Source organism: Ambystoma mexicanum, chromosome 11, assembly GCF_040938575.1.
Source record: "Ambystoma mexicanum isolate Mex_15411 chromosome 11, UKY_AmexF1_1, whole genome shotgun sequence".
NCBI classification, from domain to species: Eukaryota; Metazoa; Chordata; class Amphibia; order Caudata; family Ambystomatidae; genus Ambystoma; species Ambystoma mexicanum.
Genome location: NC_090934.1, coordinates 948,853,721 through 948,874,600, shown reverse-complemented (window position 1 = coordinate 948,874,600; position 20,880 = coordinate 948,853,721). Strand labels below are relative to the sequence as shown.

Genomic DNA, 20,880 nt, shown 5'->3' with positions numbered 1-20,880 from the left:
TACTCATCCAATTCCTGGAGAACACTGAACTGTTAGTTCGCCAGCATAACCTGCTTAATGTGATATATTTTGGTGCTAAACTTACTGGAGCCTTGTTGGTGGGATACCCAGGATTGTATTGCCTCCATGAATTGCAAAAGACCACATCATTTAGATGGAGCCGCTGGGATGAAAGTCTACAAAAAAGCACAGATCTCCTGTTGTGTGCCATTGGATATTTTGTCATGTTATGTTTCATTTTAATGCCACATGTCTTTTATAAGGCGACACGTGCTGTGAAGTAGTCGGAAAGGTGTTGTGTAGCACTCCACACACCTCCCAAATACAGAACACTCAGTTGCCCTGCAAATGTAAACTGGCAAGTTGCTCTACACCCTTGCTGAGCCAAAGATTACTTTCTCTTTTTAAGAGAACAATCGTCCACATCGTGAAGTGTAAGTGTTAGTGAGAATTTTCATTTCTGCGCCAGTTCCCTTTAACCTTAGAGATCCCCAGCTAATTTGCTGGACTCAGGGCTTTTTAATGTGAACTCCTGAGTGAGGGGGGACTTTTTTCCTCACTCTCATGTGTTTTCCTGACTGATTGTGTTTCAACGCCATAGGCATCTGCTTTTTGCATTGTGACACACAGCACCTTTTGTGCAGTGCCAATGAGAAGTCTCTTGGACTTTTCATAATCTTTAACTACATTTTCCTGGAAGAACCACTGTTCCCAATAATAGTAAGATGACCCCTGTCTGTCTTACCTTTACTTTTATGGGTCCACCACACACCACCCTATGTGGAGTGCTGGGGGTTGCATAGTAACTCATTTAACCCATTCCTCATGTAACATTTTGCTACACTAACTCACTTGAATGGCTGGTGGCAGTGGTTTATTTTTTACTACCTAGTGGCATGTATCTGCAGACTGATACTTTGGCTGCAGTGCTGCACCCAAGTCTGACCATTTTCTCAATGTCCCGTCTTCCCTTTTCACAATTTCTTGTCAGTTTCTTCTGGGCTTTTACTCTTTAGTTTGAATCGGGTTTGAGTCCTTTGTGTGTTTTTGCCTTTGGCGGGCTTCAGCTCTGAAGCCCGCCCAGGCTCCAGTGTGTCTGGAAAGGCAGGAAGTGAGGGAGAACCTCCCTGTCCTTTGTCTCTAGGTGTGCCTGAGTGAAACTAGTTCCAATTGGCTAGCTGGCTGTCCTTGAGGACAGCCACCCTGCTGTGTGATTGAATGGGAACGTGCATAAAAAGCAAGGTTTTTGGGACTAGAGGCAAAGTTCCTCCCTTAGGCTGGTGGGCTAACTAGGCTCAAGACAAACTCTATTTTGGAGCAACCCCAGACTTGCAGTGACTTTCCAAGGCTGCAGAATCCTAATACCTGGGGTACATCGACTTCTTTCTGTGAGTGCATTATTTCCAGAGTCCCGTCACCACAGTCCAGGACTGAGGAATCAAGGAACATCCTACCAGAGCTGTTTGTTCTTCTTTGGCGCTGAGAAAAAGGCACCAAAAACACAGCCTCTGAATCAATGGAAATCTATTGCTCCCGAGTCCCTCTTGAGTGCTGCCGCAGGAGCCCGCCAGATGTCCTCCCTTTCGTCATCACGACCAAGGACCAGGAACAAGTGTCTGCCGCACTGCAACCAGAAGGCATCCAGCTGGAACATTTTCTTCAGTTCAGAGGTACTGTGGGGTTTGGAGTACATTATCCTTTTGCCATTTCAGGTGCTTCCTACCTTTTGGGAGTGCTATTTAACCCTACTCTGAGTTGACTCACTTGCACTGGCCTTTCAGTCTGTGCTTCTTCAAGGTGACTCCTCTTAAGTTGCTGGGATTTCCTTTTGAAAGACTATTTAAGAAACCTTTCTAAAAAGATCAGAACCTTGACTTTGCCTATTAACTTTGGCTGTCCTGGCTCCCTAAAGTCCTCCTTCTGAGCCTATTGCCTTTTGGCAGTGCTTGTTCCCTTACAGGTTTTAATTGTAATGCTGGGATAAATGACTGCCTGCATCCCTTTCAGAGAATCTAACTGTTTTTGTAGAATACCAGTATGTTCAGATCTAACCCTAACTTTTCCACCCTTGATAACTCCATACTGCGAAGTGTTATACTGACCTCAAATGACATCACCCTTGGTGCTGGGAAATTTGTAACATATGAAGAATTACCCACCTGCTTTAATGTTCCCTTTTTTATTGCATCCTAACTTGCGATTAATGTTACTGATTTTTAAAGAATGCTTTAAATATTTTTGTGCATAAATACATTTGTATTATTTAACTGTGTGTGTAAGAGTCTACTTGGACACCTGTATTTACTGATTTCATTGTACAGCTCTACAGCTCACATTACCCCTCTTAAGTTAAGCCTGGCTGCTCAGTCACACTACTAACGTGTGTAGTACAGGCCTGTATTAAAAAGTGGGTTACCTAATACCAAAAGTTAAGTCTTGTGTAGTCCCACACCAGTTAGACTGCACTAATTCTTACCTAACAGTAAGCAAGGCTGGATTATGCAAATTAAGTCCCAAAAAAGACCAGCCTCAGCTCACCACTATTGCCATTCCTATAAAGCTCCTAGAAGGTTCTAGAACCTCCAGGTGGCATAGTTCACTGCATTTTCCCTAGAAGAGCCACAGTTGAAATCTAACTCTTAGAGTGGCCAGAATGCCTCAACTTTCCTTTCGATAGAACCTGACAATTGTGGTTTGTTCAGGGTTGACAGAGCAAGCAGAACAGTTGATCTCCTGTTCCTTTTTGCACTGGTTGGTCACATCCAGGTGGCACAGGAAGGCCTCAAAGCTGAGCCAAAGGTGTACTGTCATCACTGGGGAACTTCACAGAAAAGCAAGCCATAGTGTCACTGTAAACGGGCCTTGCAATAGACAGTTGCCCTTCTAGCAGGTGTCCTTCAGTGAATTTTTCCTTTGCCTTAGCTAGCCTGCAATGCATTATTTTACAGCTCTACCTTTGATTTCATTTCAACCAGTGAATTTTTCTGCATCCCTTGGGAAATATAATTAAACAGGCAATGCATTTCTAAGTTACCTAAGATGGCAGTCTACAGCACACAGAAGCAGCAGTAACACAATACACTAATCACACTGCTCCTACATCTCACGCAGCATTGAATTCATCCTTTTGTGGAGGTCATGGATGTATGTCTCTTGCCAGATAGTTTTCACTTCATTATTCATAACCGCTCTCCCCCACTGTGGCTTTCCCGCATTCACCTTCTTTATACAGTAATGCTTGGCACTGTCACTTGTGACAGTTGGCCTTGGACAGATTACATTACTAGGGTTTTCAGGGGGTAGATAAAAGAACTTTCTGGCAATTCTGGCTTCCACACTTCAAAGGATTCCCAAGCACATCTCGGGCATCCCACAAACATGCTTCCACTCATTTTAGTACTTCTAAGGTACTAAAAACTGTCCTCCCTGGAAAACGGATTGTTCTTTCCTCTTTTATGATTATGTCCACCATTAAACCCACATCACTGTACTTATACGACCATATTCCCTTTACCTTCCCATATCTTCCCAATTAGTTCTGTCCCTTTCCTGTTCCTGCTTCTTCCGACCCGCTTTTGGCCATTTTTGCTTTTTTCTGCATCCACCACCCCTGTCGATGGTGACTAGCGCAGCATTAAAAGTTTAAAATTTAATTTATATACTTGATGGCAGCACATGAATTACACCCATCCAGCATTGAACTAAGCTGATCGAGGGGATTGTGTCCTCCGACGTATTCCATATCTGACGGTAATCACCACAGCTGTGCTGCTTCGGAAAGTCTTAGGCGTCTGCGTCCTGCGTCGATGACGTCGATACGCTGCCCTCGAGGACCTCCTCCAATGGCTGACGTCACTGGATGTTATAAGTAGGACGCACGACGCCCGTAGCCTCAGTTCTGTTTTTCCCACGAACATTTGCTTCGGGAATCTCGGCGCGCCTCGACTCTTTGGAGTTTCTGTTGCCTTCTTGGTTCTTCGAACCTGTTTGAAATATTTCTTCGTGAAGATGTCTACCTCGTCTTTTACACCAAGTCCGGGCTTTAAGAAGTGCGGGGACTGTGGGTCCAAGATGTCAGTCACAGACTCGCACGACGCCTGCCTCTGGTGCCTTGGGGAGGCCCACGACACGGATGACTGTGTCGACTGCCAGTCGCTCACGTCGAAAGCCTTGCGGGAGCGCAAGAAGTTATCGGTAGGTAAGGTGTCCAAGCCCTGGAAGTCGAGGTCTGCGGGGCTTTCGACGGACGACTCGAGGGGCGACTCTCAGCGTCGTCGTCGGAAGTCCAGTGGGTCTGGTCCCGGAGTCGGTCTCGCCACTCCTCTGCGAGGCACTCCCGGAAGCGCCGTCATCGGTCACCTTCCCCGTCCTCATCCGAGGACTCTGCCCATCGGCGGGTCGCTTACCCCACCAAGCATGCGACACCGGAGGAATGGGCTTCCTTCGGGAAGAAAATGTTGGCGATTCTCGAAACGCAGGGCACTGGTCCGTCCGCGCCTCCGAGTGGGGTCGGTCGTGATCAGCTGAGACACCGCTCGCACGCCTTCGGGCTCGGGTGGTCGTCATGATTCGCGGGAAAGGTCCCGCTCGGACAAGGGGAATCGTTCTCAGTATGCCCGGTCCATGTCCCGGTCCTCGACGCGCTTGAGACCGAGTGAGCCTATGAAGTCTTCGAGGAAGACATCGACACCTGTGGCGCCGAGGTCGTCAACGGACTCTCTCGAGGCTCTGCCTCCGAGGAAGACGTAGGCGCCCAGGATGTCGAGGAACACACTCGGGGCTCCGCCCTCGAGGCCTGTGTCGACGCCGTTGATGCGGTCAGCGCCGCGTCTGTCGTCGACGCCGATTCTCTCGATGCCTTTCGGGGCTCTGGCCAAGGTCAAGCATGGCTTTGGTTCCAGTTCTGTGCCTTCTTACCGCCATCTGGAATTCATTGGATGAGGGCTCTGATGATGGCATGGTGCCAGACACGGTGCCTGACGAGATTCTCCCGGGCCATAGCCAGTTTGAGGACCTGAGGCAGTCCCTGCATGATGCTAGTGGGCTGGACACCTCTCCGGAGGTGGAGTTTTGTAGGCCTGAGCCTGGCTCTCATGCTGATTCTTCGTACCGGCGCCTTATGTCACGGGTCACCGAGTACTTAGGATGGTCTGCTCCCCCAGGGGAGTTTGTTCAGGGTGACCTTAAGGATATCCTCGACATTGGTCCACCAACTGACCCGGTACTGCCGTTTCATATGGCTCTACAGAGGAGGGTGGCGGCGGCTTGGACTGCTCCGGAGAGTCTTCCGGCAGTGAGTAAGTCTTTACCGCGAAAATACCGCCCAGCCAGTAGTGACCCCTGCTACTTGTCCAAGAACCCTACTCCGGAGAGTTTGGTGGTGCAGGCGGCTACGGCCCTGGCAAAGCAGGCGTCGTACCCTACCATCCCTCCTGATAGGGACGACAAGCGTTTTGACCGCTGGGCGAAGTGTTTTCTGCAGGGGGTATGGCGCTTCTGGCGGTCAACTCCATTTGTGCCTTGTCTCGTTTTACGACACTCTGTGGAACCGTTTCCTTGGCGGCTGAACATATTCCCGAAGGGGATGAACTGCATGGTTTCCTTGCCATGGTTCAGGATGGCAAGGATGCTATCTGTGAGGCCGTTCAGTCGGGTTTGGACATGGCGGATTGCGTCAGCCGTTCCATGGCGTCGAGCACCGTGATACGCAGGTTTGCGTGGTTGCAGAAGTCGGGGTTTGCTCCTGATGTGCAGGCCCGGCTCCTCAACATGCCCTTTGACGGGGAACATCTTTTTGGCAGCAAGGCTGACGAGAGCCTTGAGAGGTTGGAGACCTCGAAAGCTGCAGCGTAGTCGTTGGGCGCTGCAGTTAGACAACCTCCGCCTTTTCGTCCTAGGGGTCAGCAATGGAGGGGAGGTTCCTTTTCGTTTTTACTCATCCTTTGGTAAAGCGAGAGGAGCTGCCAGTCAAAGGGGCCACCGTAGCAGTGCCAGAGGTGGAAAACAAGGTACTCGAGGTGCCAAGGCCGCTCGGGCTGTTGCCTCTTTGCCCTCATGCAACGCCGCAGCCGCTTCAGCTCAGTCATGAGGCCATGTCCCATGGTTTGCCAGTTGGGGGAAGGCTGGCGCAGCATCTTTCAGAGTGGCGCGCCATTACTTCAGATGTGTGGGTTCTGGAGATCATAACCCACGGCTACTGTCTTCCTTTTCGACAGAGGCCCCAAGACAATCCACCGGGGAATCTCTTTGAAGAGTCTGGATCCGCTCCTTGCGCAGGAAATTAAATCCCTGCTGGAGAAAGGCGCCATAGAACTGGTGCCTTTAGCGGAGAGGAACAAGGGATGGTATTCTCCTTATTTTTTGATTTCCAAGAAAGACGGGGGATTGAGACCCATCATGGACTTGCGCGGTTTGAACAAACTCCTCAGGAAGGACAAGTTCAAGATGGTTACTCTTTCTCAAGTTCTCCAGGCCCTTCAACTTCAGGACTGGTTGGTGTCTCTCGACCTCAAGGACGCTTATTTTCATGTGCCGATCCATCCGAAGCACAAGAAGTACCTGAGGTTTGCGGTTGGCGACTCGCACTTTCTGCTTCGGGTCCTGCCGTTCAGATTGACCTCCGCCCCGAGGGTCTTCACCCAGCTCGTGCTAGTGGTGGCAGCACACCTCCTACCTGGACGATTGGTTGATCAGGGCACGCTCTCCCGAGCAAGTCCTGGATCATCTCAGTCACCTGCCACTCCCTCCACAAGCTGGGCTTCTCCCTCAACTTAAAGAAGTCCCATTTGACACCGACTCGGAGGCTCCAGTACATCGGAGCGGTGCTAGACACGTCCCTGGGGCAGTGTTTTCCTCCCCAGGTGAGGGCTCATCACATTCAGCAGATGGTGCACAAGTTTCAACTTGCCCAGACTCTCCCTGCATTCGAGTTCTTGAGACTGCTCGGCCTCATGGCATCCTGCATTCTTTTCGTGCCAGAGCCCAGGTTGCGGATGAGATCTTTGCAATGGGCACTCAAGCTCCAGTGGTCTCGGTCCTCCTTCAGGATGTCAGACTCTGTTTAGGTGCGGTCTTCGGTCGGCCGGGACCTTCTGTGGTGGGCCGACGAAGGCAATCCCATTTTGGCTGCCCTGGCTGGAGGTGACAATCGTGACGGACGCATCCCTCACGGGATGGGGAGCTCATGCCAACGAGTTGACAGTCAGCGGTCGTTGGTCTCCGTCAGAGTCCAGACTCATATCAATCTGTTGGAGCTGAGGGCCGTCAGGCTAGCCCTGAAGGCTTTTCTGCCGACTGTGCGAGAAAAGAATGTCCTGATCCTGACGGACAACACGGTGGCCATGCGCTACCTCAACAAAAGGGGCGGGGGGGGCAGGGTCACTTCCTCTGTGCAGGGAGGCGATGCAGCTCTGGTTCTGGGCAATCCAGCAGGAAGTTTCGATCTCGGCAGTTCATCTGGCAGGAGACGAAAACGAGACGGCGGACGCTCTGAGCAGGCGGAGCGCGATCGCTCACGAGAGGGAGTTGGCTCAGGAGATTCTCCTGGAGATCTTCGCCCTTTGGGGGACCCCTCAAGTGGATCTCTTCGCCTCCAGTGTCAACCGGAAGTGCGAGAGGTTGTGCTCGTGGGAATTTCCTCCAAACTGAGCCTTAGGAGACGCGTTCGTGGTGGAGTGGTCATTCCCACTGCTATACGCGTTTCCTCCAGTCCCCGTCATCCCACAAGTACTGCAGAGGTTACGGAGGTTCGGTTCCCGGATGATCCTCATTGCTCCGGCGTGGGCCGGAGGACGTGGTACCCGGACCATCTCGACTTGTCCATCTGAGACGATCTGCTCTCACAGCGGGGGGGGTCAGGTTCTCCATCCAGAGGTCAGGTCCCTCAACCTTCACGCTTGGTTTCTGAAAGGTTGAGGTATAAGGATTGGGACCTCCCTGAAGAACTGATGGAGGTGTTGCTTTCGGCCAGAAGGCCCGCAACAAAGTCCCTATACCGTTCCCGTTGGAGGAAGTTCTGCGACTGGTGCAGGGTTAAGAATGTGGATCCTTTTGCATGTGAAATTCCCATGGTTCTGTCTTTTTTACTTTCTTTGGCCCACAGGGGCCTTCAAGTGTGTACCATTAAAGGTTACCTGGCGGCGCTGTCCATCTTTAAGCGCTCGTCTGAAGAGTGTTCCTATTTTAAAATTCCTTTAATTTCTCAGTTTCTGAAAGGGTTCATTAATGTGTTCCCACCGTCACCTTTCCAGGTGCCCGGTTGGGATTTGAACCTTGTTATCAAGTTTCTGATGAGTGCTCCGTTTGAGCCTTTGCATTCATGCCCTTTGAGACTGTTGACTCTGTAAACTGTATTTTTAGTTGCGGTCACTTCCGCTCGCAGTGCGAGTGAGTTACAGGCACTTTCATTTAAGCCACCCTTCACGGTGTTTCATAAGGACAGGGTCCTTAGAGTTCGTCCTTCTTTTCTTCCGAAGGTGGTGTCAGAATTTCATTTAGGCCAGAAGGAGGTTCTTCCGGCATTTTATCCTCCTCCACATCCTGGTAAGGAAGAGGAGAGGCTCCATAGGCTTGATCCTAGGAGAGCGTTAAGCTTTTATATTTCACGCATGTCCCGGGTCAGAGTGGACGATCAGCTCTTTATTGCTTACGCTGGAAAGCGTTTGGGACAGGCTGTGACGAAACAGACTTTGTCTCGCTGGATTATTTTGGCTATCTGAGTGTTACCGCTTGGCGGGTAAGGACCCACCGGTCGGCTTACAGGCCCATTCTACCAGGGGGATGGCTGCCTCTACTGCCCTGCAGATATTGGCTGCATCTGTGATGCAGCCACCTGGGCTTCGGTACATACTTTTGTACGTCACTATTCCCTCGATTCCATCCAGGGGCAGGATCTGGCCTTTGGCAAGGCGGTCCTTTCCGCAATTTGATTGGGCATGCTAAATTTCTGTTTTCTAAAAAAAATAAATTCCCACCTCCTTGCATTGGTACTGCGTTAGGAGTCTGTCATAGATATGGAATACGTCGGAGGACCCAATCCCCTCGAAGAACAAGTTACTGTCTTACCTGGTAACGTTCTTTTGATGTGATGGTCCGACGACGTATTCCATATCGCTCTCTCCCTGCCTTCCCCGCTACAGAATTTCTTAAAGCGATTGCTGCTTACGTTTCCGCAAGGCTTTGTGTGTCAGACGACTGGTGACACACGTTCTGGGAAAAAACTACAACTGAGGCTAGGGGCGTCGTGCGTCCTACTTATAACATCCAGTGACGTCGGCCGTCGGAGGAGGTCCTCGAGGGCGGCGTATCGACGCAGGACGCAGACGTCGAAGATTTTCTGACGCAGCACAGCTGTGGTGATTACTGTCATAGATATGGAATACGTCGTCGGGCCATCCCATCGAAAGAACGTTACCAGGTAAGACTAACTTGTTCATCTGATTTTGACGATCATATTAAGATTAAAATATTCAAGAAGATAATTTTGCTTTTGCACCCCTGGACTCCCTGCAACTCGCTCCTAACAGTCCCAACCATACGGTGGGAATAAAATAACTGGGCATCAAGTAGCTACATGTGATCACTTGTAGGCGAAACCACCTATTTGAACATAGGTTTGTGCACTGCATAGCCCAAAGCTTATTAGAAGCATCTTCTTTGCCCCGTAGCCTTGGAATGCATCATATTGCTTTTATTGGATCTGATATCCAGCGTAAATCCGGGAGTATTTCTGCAGAGGAGACAGACCTTGGCTGACGCAACCAGTCAGAAGTCTCATAGCAGAACATTTCCACCTCATCTGGGGAATGGAGCCGATCTCGCTGCATCCTATCCAGCATTGCCCAGATCTGTCAGAGAAAAATCTACTCTGTAAAACCTTGTAGTACTTTGGAAGTGAGTTTGTACTGTACTGGAGGGCTTGATCATTCATCTGGGGAAGGGCATGCACATCCTTAGCCAGAGATGAGGTGGAATCCTCAATTGGGGCACCCAGGCCCCTCACCATGGATGCTCTATTGTTTTCCCCAGTGACCTTGTCAAGAAGTTGTTCTTTATATGAGGAGTACATTAGACCTGTTATAGATTGAGTGGTCTGCAGAACCTTTATAAAGCCTTTGGGTGGCGTGGAGGGGCACCTGCTACATTTTTTTGTATTCCTTACCCTCCATAGCCCAGTGACTTGGCTGGAGATACTTGATGGATATTTTTAGCTCGGGTTAATGAACTCTGATTTGCAAAAAATAGACTTCTTTACTTGAGAGAGTGAAGTTTAACAATCTCATTTTGTTGTGTTAAACATGAACCCCGCATATGTCTTAATTTCATTAATTGTTGCAGAAAGGGCTTGATCTGGATCTGAGAATGCCAACCACAAATAAACATAGTCCATCATCCTCCTGGTAGCTTCAATGCGATCCATAAACACTGAATATCACCTGCTTTCAATAAATATCGGTCTGACATAAAAAACCTTTTTTTCGGCCAATTTACTCTCCATAAAAGAAAAAGCAGTACATTTAAAACTGGTTTTCCAAACTCCTTTTCATAGAGACACAATGGACCAATAGGTAGCCTTAACTGAACAAGGAGAGAATCACTGCTCCTTTATGCCCAGAGTGCAGGCTTCCATAATGCACTGCACTGGTAATATTCTGTTATTTCTTTCAATGTGTATCTGAGCATCAGGAACACATTCTCTGGCAGTTATCAGCTTTCTGTATTCCAGTTTTTTCCTCAAACCTCGTCCCTCATTGGACGGCTTGTGTCTATTTCCAACCAGTTTACCATTTTAACTTGAAGGTAGGACATTTTTTGTCTGATTTGCTCCCAGCCAACGTTCTCCTGTCCTACTGCCCAGTATTGTCTGTTTTACAAGTATACTGCATGAGGGCAATTGGTCAAAAAGGAAACATGCCCAAACCTGCTGCTTACCAGACAGTCACACTTTGACGGAGTACCTCTTAGGTGTCCCTCAGCCATCATAATGGGGCTTCTGAAAGACTGGGAATGAATCGGATTAAGGATGAGAATGGGATCGTCCTGGAAGGATAAGATTACATCAGAGTCTGAACCTGCTGCCAGAAAACCAGAGAAGAAGTTTCTGAGGCCCATGTGAGGAACAACCAGGGAAGGTTGAATCAGCTGCTGAAGATTCAGAGCTGGAAGAAGACCTTGCCCCTGTTGGAGATCTGGATCCTAAAGACCATCCTGAGCTGCAGTCTTTACTGGCAGAAGGTGGCCCCTGTAGGGCAGACTTCAACTATCCGGTGGATTTAGGCAATCCTAAGGAGGCCCCCAGGGTCTTTCACACCGACCGTCTAAAAGCCTATGTCTCAAGACCAGAGGCTGCTTCTAGCTTCAGCTGGATAGGAGGAAGAGAGTGAACCTCTACCTGATCTCCTCAGGGGACAACCTTTAGATGAGAAGATAGAGGAGTTAATCTCTCTTCTAATCTGACACTGGAACAACGTGAGAAGTGCAAGTTTCTGTTAAATCAGTTTGCCTCCCTGTTCTCACTATCACCAGGCTTGACCCCTTGGGGCCAGCATGATATTCTCACTGGCGACTGTTTACCTGTTGAAAGCAGAGGTTACAGGATGTCGGATAATGTCAGAACCCACAGAGGTCAACAAGATGCTTGATCTCGGGGTAATAGAACGCTCTAGTAGCCCATGGTCTAGTCCAGTTGTACTAGTGCCAAAGGCAGGATCCAAGGAGTTGAGATTCTGTGTGGACTATAGAGCTCTAAATGCAGTCACAAATACTGATGTCCATCCTTTACATAGGACAGATGGTCTGGTGGACAAACTTGGTTCAGCCAAGTACCTCAGTCAATTTGACCGAACGTCCGGCTATTGGCAAATAGCCCTGACAGACCATGCCATGGGGAAAACTTCATTTTCGACCCCAGCAGGCCTCTACCAGTTTAAGGTAATGCCTTTTGGACAAAAAAATGCACCTGCAACATTCCAAAGGATGGTTAATCAAGTTCTGCATGGCATACTTGGATGACATTGCAGTGTTCAGCCCTACTTGGAAAGAACATGTTGACCACCTAGGATATGTTTTGCAGGCTCTTGAGGAGGCCCATCTGACCATAAAGGCAAGTAAATGTCAAAGTGGTCTACCTTGGGCATGAGGAAGGAGGAGGTGAAATAAGGCCATTGCCTAGCAAAGTACAAGCTGAACAGGAATGGGCCACCCCTACTACTCAAACCCAAGTGAGAGCCTTCTTGGGTCTCACTGGTTATTATGGGAACTTCATTGAGAACTATGGGTCCATAGCTTCTCCCTTGAATGTGGTCTCCTCACCCAAATTTCCTAAAAAGGTCAGATGGAATGAGGAGTGCAACAAGGCATTTGAAGGACTTACGAAAGCCCTTTGTCAAGCTCTATCCTAAGAGCTCCTGACTACAGCCAAACCTTCATTGTGCAAACAGATGCTTCCAATACAGATACAGGTGCAGTTCTGAGTCAGCTGGATGAGAAAGGTAGGGAGCACCCCATCTGCTTCATCAGCAGAAAGCTGAAGGAACCCGAAACAAAGTGGGCAACCATTGAAAGAGAATGTTTTGCTATTGTTTGGTCACTGAAGAAGTTAAGATTATACTTGTATGGATCTACTTTTTGGGATTCTTTCTTTAACAATCCTGTCTTCTGCGGCCAGGGACCTTTTATGTGTCTCTCTCCAAGATTAACCTAAACTGGATGTACTTTACTGTGCGGAATAATCTGTGTGTTTGAGGCCTATCCATTCTTAATGGCCTGCAACGCTGCTTTTGCCTTGAGGCCTACTTTATATGTTATACAACTAATGCATGTCAGAGGTGCTTATATTTTGTTATTTCTACCTTTAGTGTTTCTAATGAAACCTCTTATTGCTGCTTGGATACACACTGTGCCTCTATCCTGCTTACGTATGTGTCCAAACCTAATTCTCTATTGCACATTATTTGCCTCTGCCATTATTCTAGATAGGCTATACTCTTAATGTATGCACGTGTCTACTGTATGCTGCAGTCTGCATTTCTTCATGAATGGTTCTCAGAAATGCATCAATCCTTTTGTCAGCTTCGCCTAAGGCCTATTGTGTTGTGCTTATATGCTGGGTGTCTGGCCTTCTCTGTAGTTTCTAGCTCATGTCACAGGGACTTCCTTAGCTTGTATTTTCTCTTGCATTTTGGGACTGTGGCCGGTCATGCCAACACTATCACAGACCCCTTCTGACCAGGAATTTGGACAAGCTTTTCCATTGCATTCTAAATGTGTTTTTCTCTGCCTGGCCATAATGCAAAATAGAGATAATCTTGTCTATCTTTAGGATACAGAATTGCAGGTAAATTCTATTTGTCTGATCCAGAATGTGAGAAATGTTTATGCAGATTCTCCTATCAATCCGATTTGTTTCAGTTGCCCACTAATGTTATTCATAATGTATCTAATTCAGGAGTTGCTGTTTAAGATGAAAATGGCATGTCTTTTGCACTCACTGTTTTAATTTTCTGATTGTTTGGCAGATTCATTTCTTCACTAATTACCTGGCAGAGTTCCAACACGGATTCGAGAACATCAGTAATGAAGAGAAGTCAAGAATTGAAAGTGAAATGTTGATTGAAGTTAACAGGTAACTTGATCCTCTCTACGCGTATTTGCGTAGTACGTTGCTGTGCATCTCTTTCCATGAGATTTAGTTGCATTGTATTATTTCCTTATATAATTTACCTACATTCTTTAACATTACTCCCTAGACGTATTTGAGCTTGCTAACTAGCATGGGACATAAGATGTCATCTATACATGTTGGTATATTGGGATAGCAGTAGCGCTGCAGTGTGGCCTTGCCAGAACTCTAACAAAGACCCGAAGTAGTGATGTCAGTGGGGGCATGTGCATTTATTTGTATTCATATGTACATTTTATACAAGCACCTTGATGCCTGAGGACTTGGTGCGCTCTATAAATGTTAAAATAAACTAAGTTCTCACCTGAGCAAGATTCCTTGTTAGGGTAGTTTTCCTAATGTCCTACTTGAAGGTAAGACTGAAGTCAACTATTGCAGTGGTTTGTAGATCCCCCAACTCTTAGTATCAGTCTGTACTACACCGAGACCTTGGTAGAGTGGCAGAGCAGTCAGGCTTATTTTAAGAGGAAGATGTGAGCTGTAGCTAAGTGCACTGTACCCAAATAGTAAATTACATCAAATAAACACACATACATTATAGTAAAAATAGATCTTTATTTTATATACACAAGTCACTGTAATTCACTTAATACGATGAACCAACACATAAGGGCTCAATTGATATCACTTTCACTTGGAATACTTCTTACGCAGTTACATGTTTAAACACTTGCAACTGTATTTCGTCTAGACATGTTTACTGTAGAACAGTCGTAACACGTACACAAATTAATACAGTAATGCATTTAGTTTACATACACATATAAGATAGTAGTTCTGAGGGTGGAAAACAGGTGGTTAGTTATGCTAGCAGAGCTTTGAGTTATAGAGGTAGTTTCTCAACAGTCTTTTAAAGTCCAATTTGCCATCCTATTTTCTTTTAATTGCTTTATTGGTTGCTCAAAACCTTTAACATTATGACATCTTAAAAAAAGGAATCATAAAACAAGATATAAAAGTGAAAGTAAACATACAATTACATATGTATTATTCCATTCCTTCATCATTAAACTGTCGTTAAACCTGGCTTTTCTCCAATTATCACCCAGTCCCACCACTCGTTTGGACTCAACATACCTTCACCCTTAAAATATTTTCCTAGATAGTTCTCATTTCTTTTAATGAGTCACAGACTTACCCAATGGGTTAGTGTATCTACCAGTGTTCCCTCTAAGCTGTGTGCATGTGCGCCTGCCCAGCTTCCTTCTGGGTGCCGCTCAGAAGATTTTTAGCAGCGCACACAGACAATTCTCACCTATTTAAAAAAAAAAAAATGTAATAAGACTCAAGTCACAGAAATTACTTGAAATTTTCTTTCTCTTCAAATAAGCAACTAGTCTTAATATTCTGCTCATTTGCATTACACTACTATGCAAGAGTGACTGTAAACACTCAAAATCCCTAACAGCAGAATACACACAAGAGGTTAAAAACTAATATGAAAAACTGGCTGCATGAACAGAAGAATCTAACCAAGATATTCCTGCACACATTACCCTGATAATGTTCCCTTCCCACCCATGATTCCTAAGCTTGATTCTACCACACTTTTACCTGATGACTCTAACTTCTGCCCCAGAACACATTAAGATGGTACCGGACAACTTTGACTCTTTCTCTCTTGGCTCTGCGAAAGATTAGCAGATGTGTACCTACATCCACTTGTTTTATGTTTGTTGTAATATGAATAATATGCATCACATTCACATGCCAGAATTTCTGTTACTCATTGTGCCTTACAAAAAGCATCACCCACAAAGTATTGTGGGTCTGCAAATATCCCAGTGAGTGTTTACTGCTATGATCCCTCACTTTTTACAGTGCTCTATCAACTAGTATTGGAGGCTAGCGCAAGGGCCGGGGAAAGGTATGGGTGGAAGAGCACGGGTCATTTACTCCTTGCAGGTGATGAACAAAGCAGCACATTTCAAAAACCAAATCAGACGTTTCGGCAGTACACTGAAGGAAATGTGTTGCTTGTTTGCTAAAGGATAGGAAATTCTAGTACCTTTCTAGACAAAAGCTCCTTTTTCTTTCTATGATCAGCTGCTGAGGGCTTTTCAATATAACCATGTGCTCTGTGTGTATCGTCTCTAGCATCCCTTGCATCTTATTTAACTGATAACAAAGAATTACAGAAGAGGGATCCATAGTTATAGAAGAAGGCACTCAATCAGTTGTATCTCTGATGAATTGATGCTATTAACTTAAAAGGCATATATGTGTGACTTTCTTCAGCAGGGCTCCATAATAAACCTCAGTAAGGCACTTATTTAATTTTATCTAGGCTGTGGTGTGGAAGGGTGGGCAAAACTATAGACTTTATTATGTGCCCTGTCATTTAACTTCCTATGTCAGGGGCATAAACGGGGCTCTAATCAGATTTTGCTCCCTACTTGGAATCAAACGATTTTTCAGGGAGTAAAAAAGTAATTGGCTCTGCCAATAGGTATACTTTCTGCTTATTAAAAGATGTTCTTCCCCTTAAAAGAGATCAGGCGTAAATATTGAGTTCCTTCCTATGCCACTGCTCTACTGGTCACTAATTCGAAAAAATATCAGTGGAGCTTTGTGGGTCGAAGCAACAACATTTTCATGGTTTCTCGTTTTTGCTGGGCACATTTTCATTTTTTTTTAGGGAGTAAAAATGGATGGTGTATATGTCTTAGCTGTAAGGCCGGTTTTATCACCACCCACAGGACACGTAATGTGGATAGTAAGTAGAAGTACAGGAATCTTTTATCATATTCTGAGGTGCAGTTATTCTGATGCAATAATCATTCTTACACACATTATTAGAAGCATATTCTCCTGGCACTTGAATTACTTCATTTAAGTGGCACTTGCACTCATATCAGTATGTTTTGACACATTGCTTTTAATTGCCATTAATTCGTTGGCAAATGTATTCTGTCAGAATTTCTTGACAGCCACATCAGTTTAAAACAAGAGATTTGTGTTTTGTAGTACATATTAGTGATTTTCCAGTGGCATAAAACATTTGCATGGTACTGGTTGATTTTTCTGTTTAATCACATATGGCGCATTTTATTTTAGCCTATGTGTTTGGAAAAAGTGTAAGATTTGTCAAGAATTGCAGTGGCTGGGAAGAGGGAATTTCTTTCCAAACTCTCTTCTGCAACGGTAGCTCACTAAATACGCATGGTCACAAAGTGGCTGATCTCATTAGTCAGTTGCGCACATGGTAAATAATGTGCGCACACGGTAAATAATGTGCGCACAACAGCAAACCAGTTCCGCACATAGAGAAAAATATTTAGAGGGAACATTGGTATCTACCATATCTTTCTTCTTGCAAAAGATACATAAATCATCTTCAATGCCTGGCATCTTCCGTGCCCACAAAACGTCACCCGTTGGCAGGCAATTAAGCCTACACCTAAGCAACATATCGCGATAGTACCATGACAGGAATTTCTGCAGGTAACTTGGGAGGGAGTTCATGCCCTTTCTTTCTAGTGATCTTGAACAGCTCAGTTTCACTCTATTACAATTCTCTAACGTATTGACCCAGTCCCTGTCTTGCAATTGTTGCTCAACTTTGATCGAATTTACTTCTAACGCTTCTGGACTGGTATCATTATGCTGTATAATCTTTTCAATCTTTGCATACCACTGGATCAGATATTTATCAGATTTATTTCTGGTTGAATTAAAGATTTCAAAGGGTGCAATGTCTTTTTCATACCTGCACTTCCTATAGAAAGCCACTGACTTCCATAGGACTAGGGATTCCAGTGATTGTAACTTTAATTTTTGTCTAACACCTACTGGTACTGCATTCGGAAGTCACAGCAAAGTGTGCCAGAACTGGCCCTCTAATTTCTCCCATATATCCCGGGGTAGATGTAATAGGGCTTCTGAACCATGCGACTTCTTCTTTATTTATTTTTGTTTAAAAAAAAAGGAAAAGATCGGAATCCTTGTGAATCGCCCATATTTCCTATGGAAGATTGTTCCCTGATTTATTAGTGGCCATTTTGTTTCAATTGAATATAGTGTCCCTGATCCCTAACACTCTATTTGTCACCACTCCTAACTAGGTTATTGTTTTCACCACTTCCATTAGCTCAGCTTCCACTCTCCAAGTGAACTTTTCGACCTTCTATTTATAGGCAGATTTCATTACCACTACCTTTGATTTGATCACGTTCATCTTCATGCCGTTTTCCCTTAAATATAGATTAAATGCATGGATTCTGCAGTGTAGACCAATAGGTGTAAGGTCTTAAAAAAAAAAAAAAAAAAATACATATCATCTGCAAAAAGTATCCAGGGTACTAGCGTGCCATTTATCTTCGGAGGGAAAGCAATTACCTCTCTGTGCAACCGCCAAGTCAGCAATATACAAACCGAATAGGAATGGGGCCAAGGCGCACCTTTGCTTCAACCCTCGGTAAGTAGGTATTTTTTGTGACATATGCCTTTTACCTGAGAGTCTAATCCACACTGAAGTGTGTGTAGCGCCTCTATAGCTTCTACCAAATCTTCTGGGCAATTCATGCTCTTAATTTACCCCAGAGCTTCTCCCTTTATGACTCCATCAAACGCTTGTTCGAGATCAAGAAATGCCAAATACAAGCAAGTATTTCTTTCCAAGGCTTCTCTTTCAAGATATTAATCATGAAGAGATTTAAAGGGATAGCCACACCCTTAACAAACCCAGTTTCTCAGATCCAGAACACCGCTTTTTTGGGCCCAATTTCTTAAATTCCTCAACAAGACCATTGCCTTGTTAATTCCCTCCAATTCTCTCTTAGCCGCTCCTGAAAGTCACTCACTTCATAGCCCAAGGGAAGGAATTTATCTTTCAAAGATAAGATTAGGCCCCTCTTGTCTTGTGCCACCAAATGGAGGATTGTTGGGTAAGATTTGCACAGAACTGGTAAATCTTCCTTTCCTGGTTCAACCCCAGAACATTTTGCTTTACTAGTGGGATATTTTTCCTTAATACCTCAGTGAGTGGGAACCTTTTTCCACACTCACATAATCTTTAAATCACTTAATGGGTGTCATTTTTAAGACTCGCGATAGTGTCTTTTTAAAGTTATTCTCTTTAACAACTTATCGGCAATAAGTGTCTGTTGCTGGGTTGCCCTAGGGGCTCCCCTTTTAACTTTCTTGTGCTAACCTTGAGTGAACTACAGTTCCCAAGGGTAGAAAGGATCTTAGGATCCCTTTTACATTTTGTTCAGTGAAACCAGCACACCCCACCTTATGTGGAGTGCTGGGGAGATACAATGCATCCCCTTTCACACTAAAACTGTAACAATTCTGCTACAGTGACAAGCTTACCTTCAATGGCTGGTGGCAGTGATACCTTGTATAAATCTGGTGCACTTTTACCGCAGGCTGTGTTCACAGCTTCAGTAAAGAGACCTAAGGGTGTCAATTTTTTCCAAAATGGCCCCTGTCTTCTTTTTTCGCCATTTTAGTGTTTCTTGTTCCTTCCCCTGACATCCATGTTGGGAAATTCCTTTGTGATTTTTGTCTTCGGCGGGAGTCCCCTGGACTCCCTGCCCAGGCTCCAGTCTGTCTGTGAGAGCAGGAAGTGAGGGAGGAGTCCAAAACTCCCCAGCCCTTTGTCTTAATCTTTGCTTGAATGGGGACAAATCCCAGTGGGGGGGCTGGCTGTCCAGATTGGACAACCAGACCGCCCCTTCTTGAAAAATGCACAGAGAGAATGCAGAGGTTGTGCTGTAATTCCTGATAAATACTGCAAACCTGGAAGCTGAAGATCTGTCGACCACCGGAACCGAAGAGAAAGATGAAGGAAAAGCGCTGAGATGATATCCAGCGACCAGAGAGCCTGCTGTGTAACCGGAGCTGTAGCCCTTCCTTCCAATCGACCTGGCGACAACGAAATCGACCCAGAGCCTGGTGACACCCACTAGACTCAAGGAGACCTGCATTTTGAGCTATCTGACACGTTGCTCCGACCTTGCGTTGTTGCAATACCCTGGGACCTCAAGCCATCGTGCGGCGCACAGTCTTCCGAATTCCGAATCTTGCTGAAACTTCGCAGGCATCCTGGTGGATCTCCAGAGACATGCATCGAGGCTAAGTCCCCTCACCAGAGTTCTGGATCTTTAAAACGAGAATTCGACCACGATTTTCTGTTTTCTATGCTCCTTGAAAAGGTGCCAAATCCGCAGAACCGCATTCAGCCGTGAGGGAAACCTTGCCTAGAGCCTTCATCGATCCCTGCTGCAAAGTCCCTTCTGAGGTCTTGTTTTCAGCCTCAACGACAAGGAATCCACTGACCGGGTATTTGGCTACAGACCCTTCAATGCTGAGGTACTGTGTTGGCTTGGGTATGTACTTACCTTAAGCCTGTTAAGATTTCTGTGTAACTGTGGGTTGTTTTCTGTGAATGGAGAGGCCTCTCATCCAGTGCACCCAGTCCCCCTGCTAGAATCCTGCTGGGTTATCTTCTGCGAAGCCCCTGGACCCTCTTCTAACTTAGAAGTAAAGTGCTCTCCTGTTGCCCAGTTTTCCGAAGGAACTCTGACTTTTGCTACTAAAGAACCTATTCTGACACTGCCTGTTGGTCACTAGTCCTAGTTACCCCCCTTCTGCCACTGAGAATACTCATGCTCAAGAATAAGGGAAAGACTTTCAAGGGATTGGGACTTCTGCCTAGAAAAGAAAATAAGTGTCTAAACATTACTTGTAAAGAGTTGGTTGGTAACTGTAATTCTAAGAGTGAACAGTTAAAAAAGTTCTTATTGATCTTTAATGTGTGATGCTATATTCTTAATAGTATGGTGAACCTCTTTTCTTCCTTAGCAACTGTTTTGCAAGTCTAATATGTGCAGGTATTTTACTCTCCTGTGATTGGGTTTGTGCCTTTTCCCAAAAGTAAAGTGTTGGTATCACCAGATTAGTCCTTTGTGGATAATTGTATGAGTGTCCCCCAACTGGGTATTGCTTCCCCTGACTTGCTGCTAGTCCAGAATAAGTCTGTATTAGGTTGTTGCCTACCTAGAATAACTTTGTCATGCAGAAAAAGTGTAACATTGGGTTTTACTTTCCCCTTCATTGTGAGGTTAAACAAAGTAAGTGGGTTATACTTACCTTGTGTTAGCTGTGTGCCATCCAAAAATAAGTTATACGAGTTACTGCGTATCTCTATCTGGAGTTCCCCGATTTCAAAAGCACCTGTAATTGTATATTACATC

At 45.7% G+C, this 20,880-nt stretch overlaps 1 protein-coding gene across 1 annotated transcript in view; it reads left to right on the top strand.

Annotated features, from left to right (window-relative positions):
• The window catches only part of LOC138503959 (choline kinase alpha-like), a 233,403-nt gene that overhangs the window by 104,111 nt on the left and 108,412 nt on the right, over positions 1-20,880 (top strand). Inside the window, exon 10 of the mRNA XM_069624094.1 lies at positions 13,515-13,621. Coding sequence (XP_069480195.1) covers positions 13,515-13,621 — 107 coding nt within the window. The remainder of the gene's footprint in view (positions 1-13,514; positions 13,622-20,880) is intronic.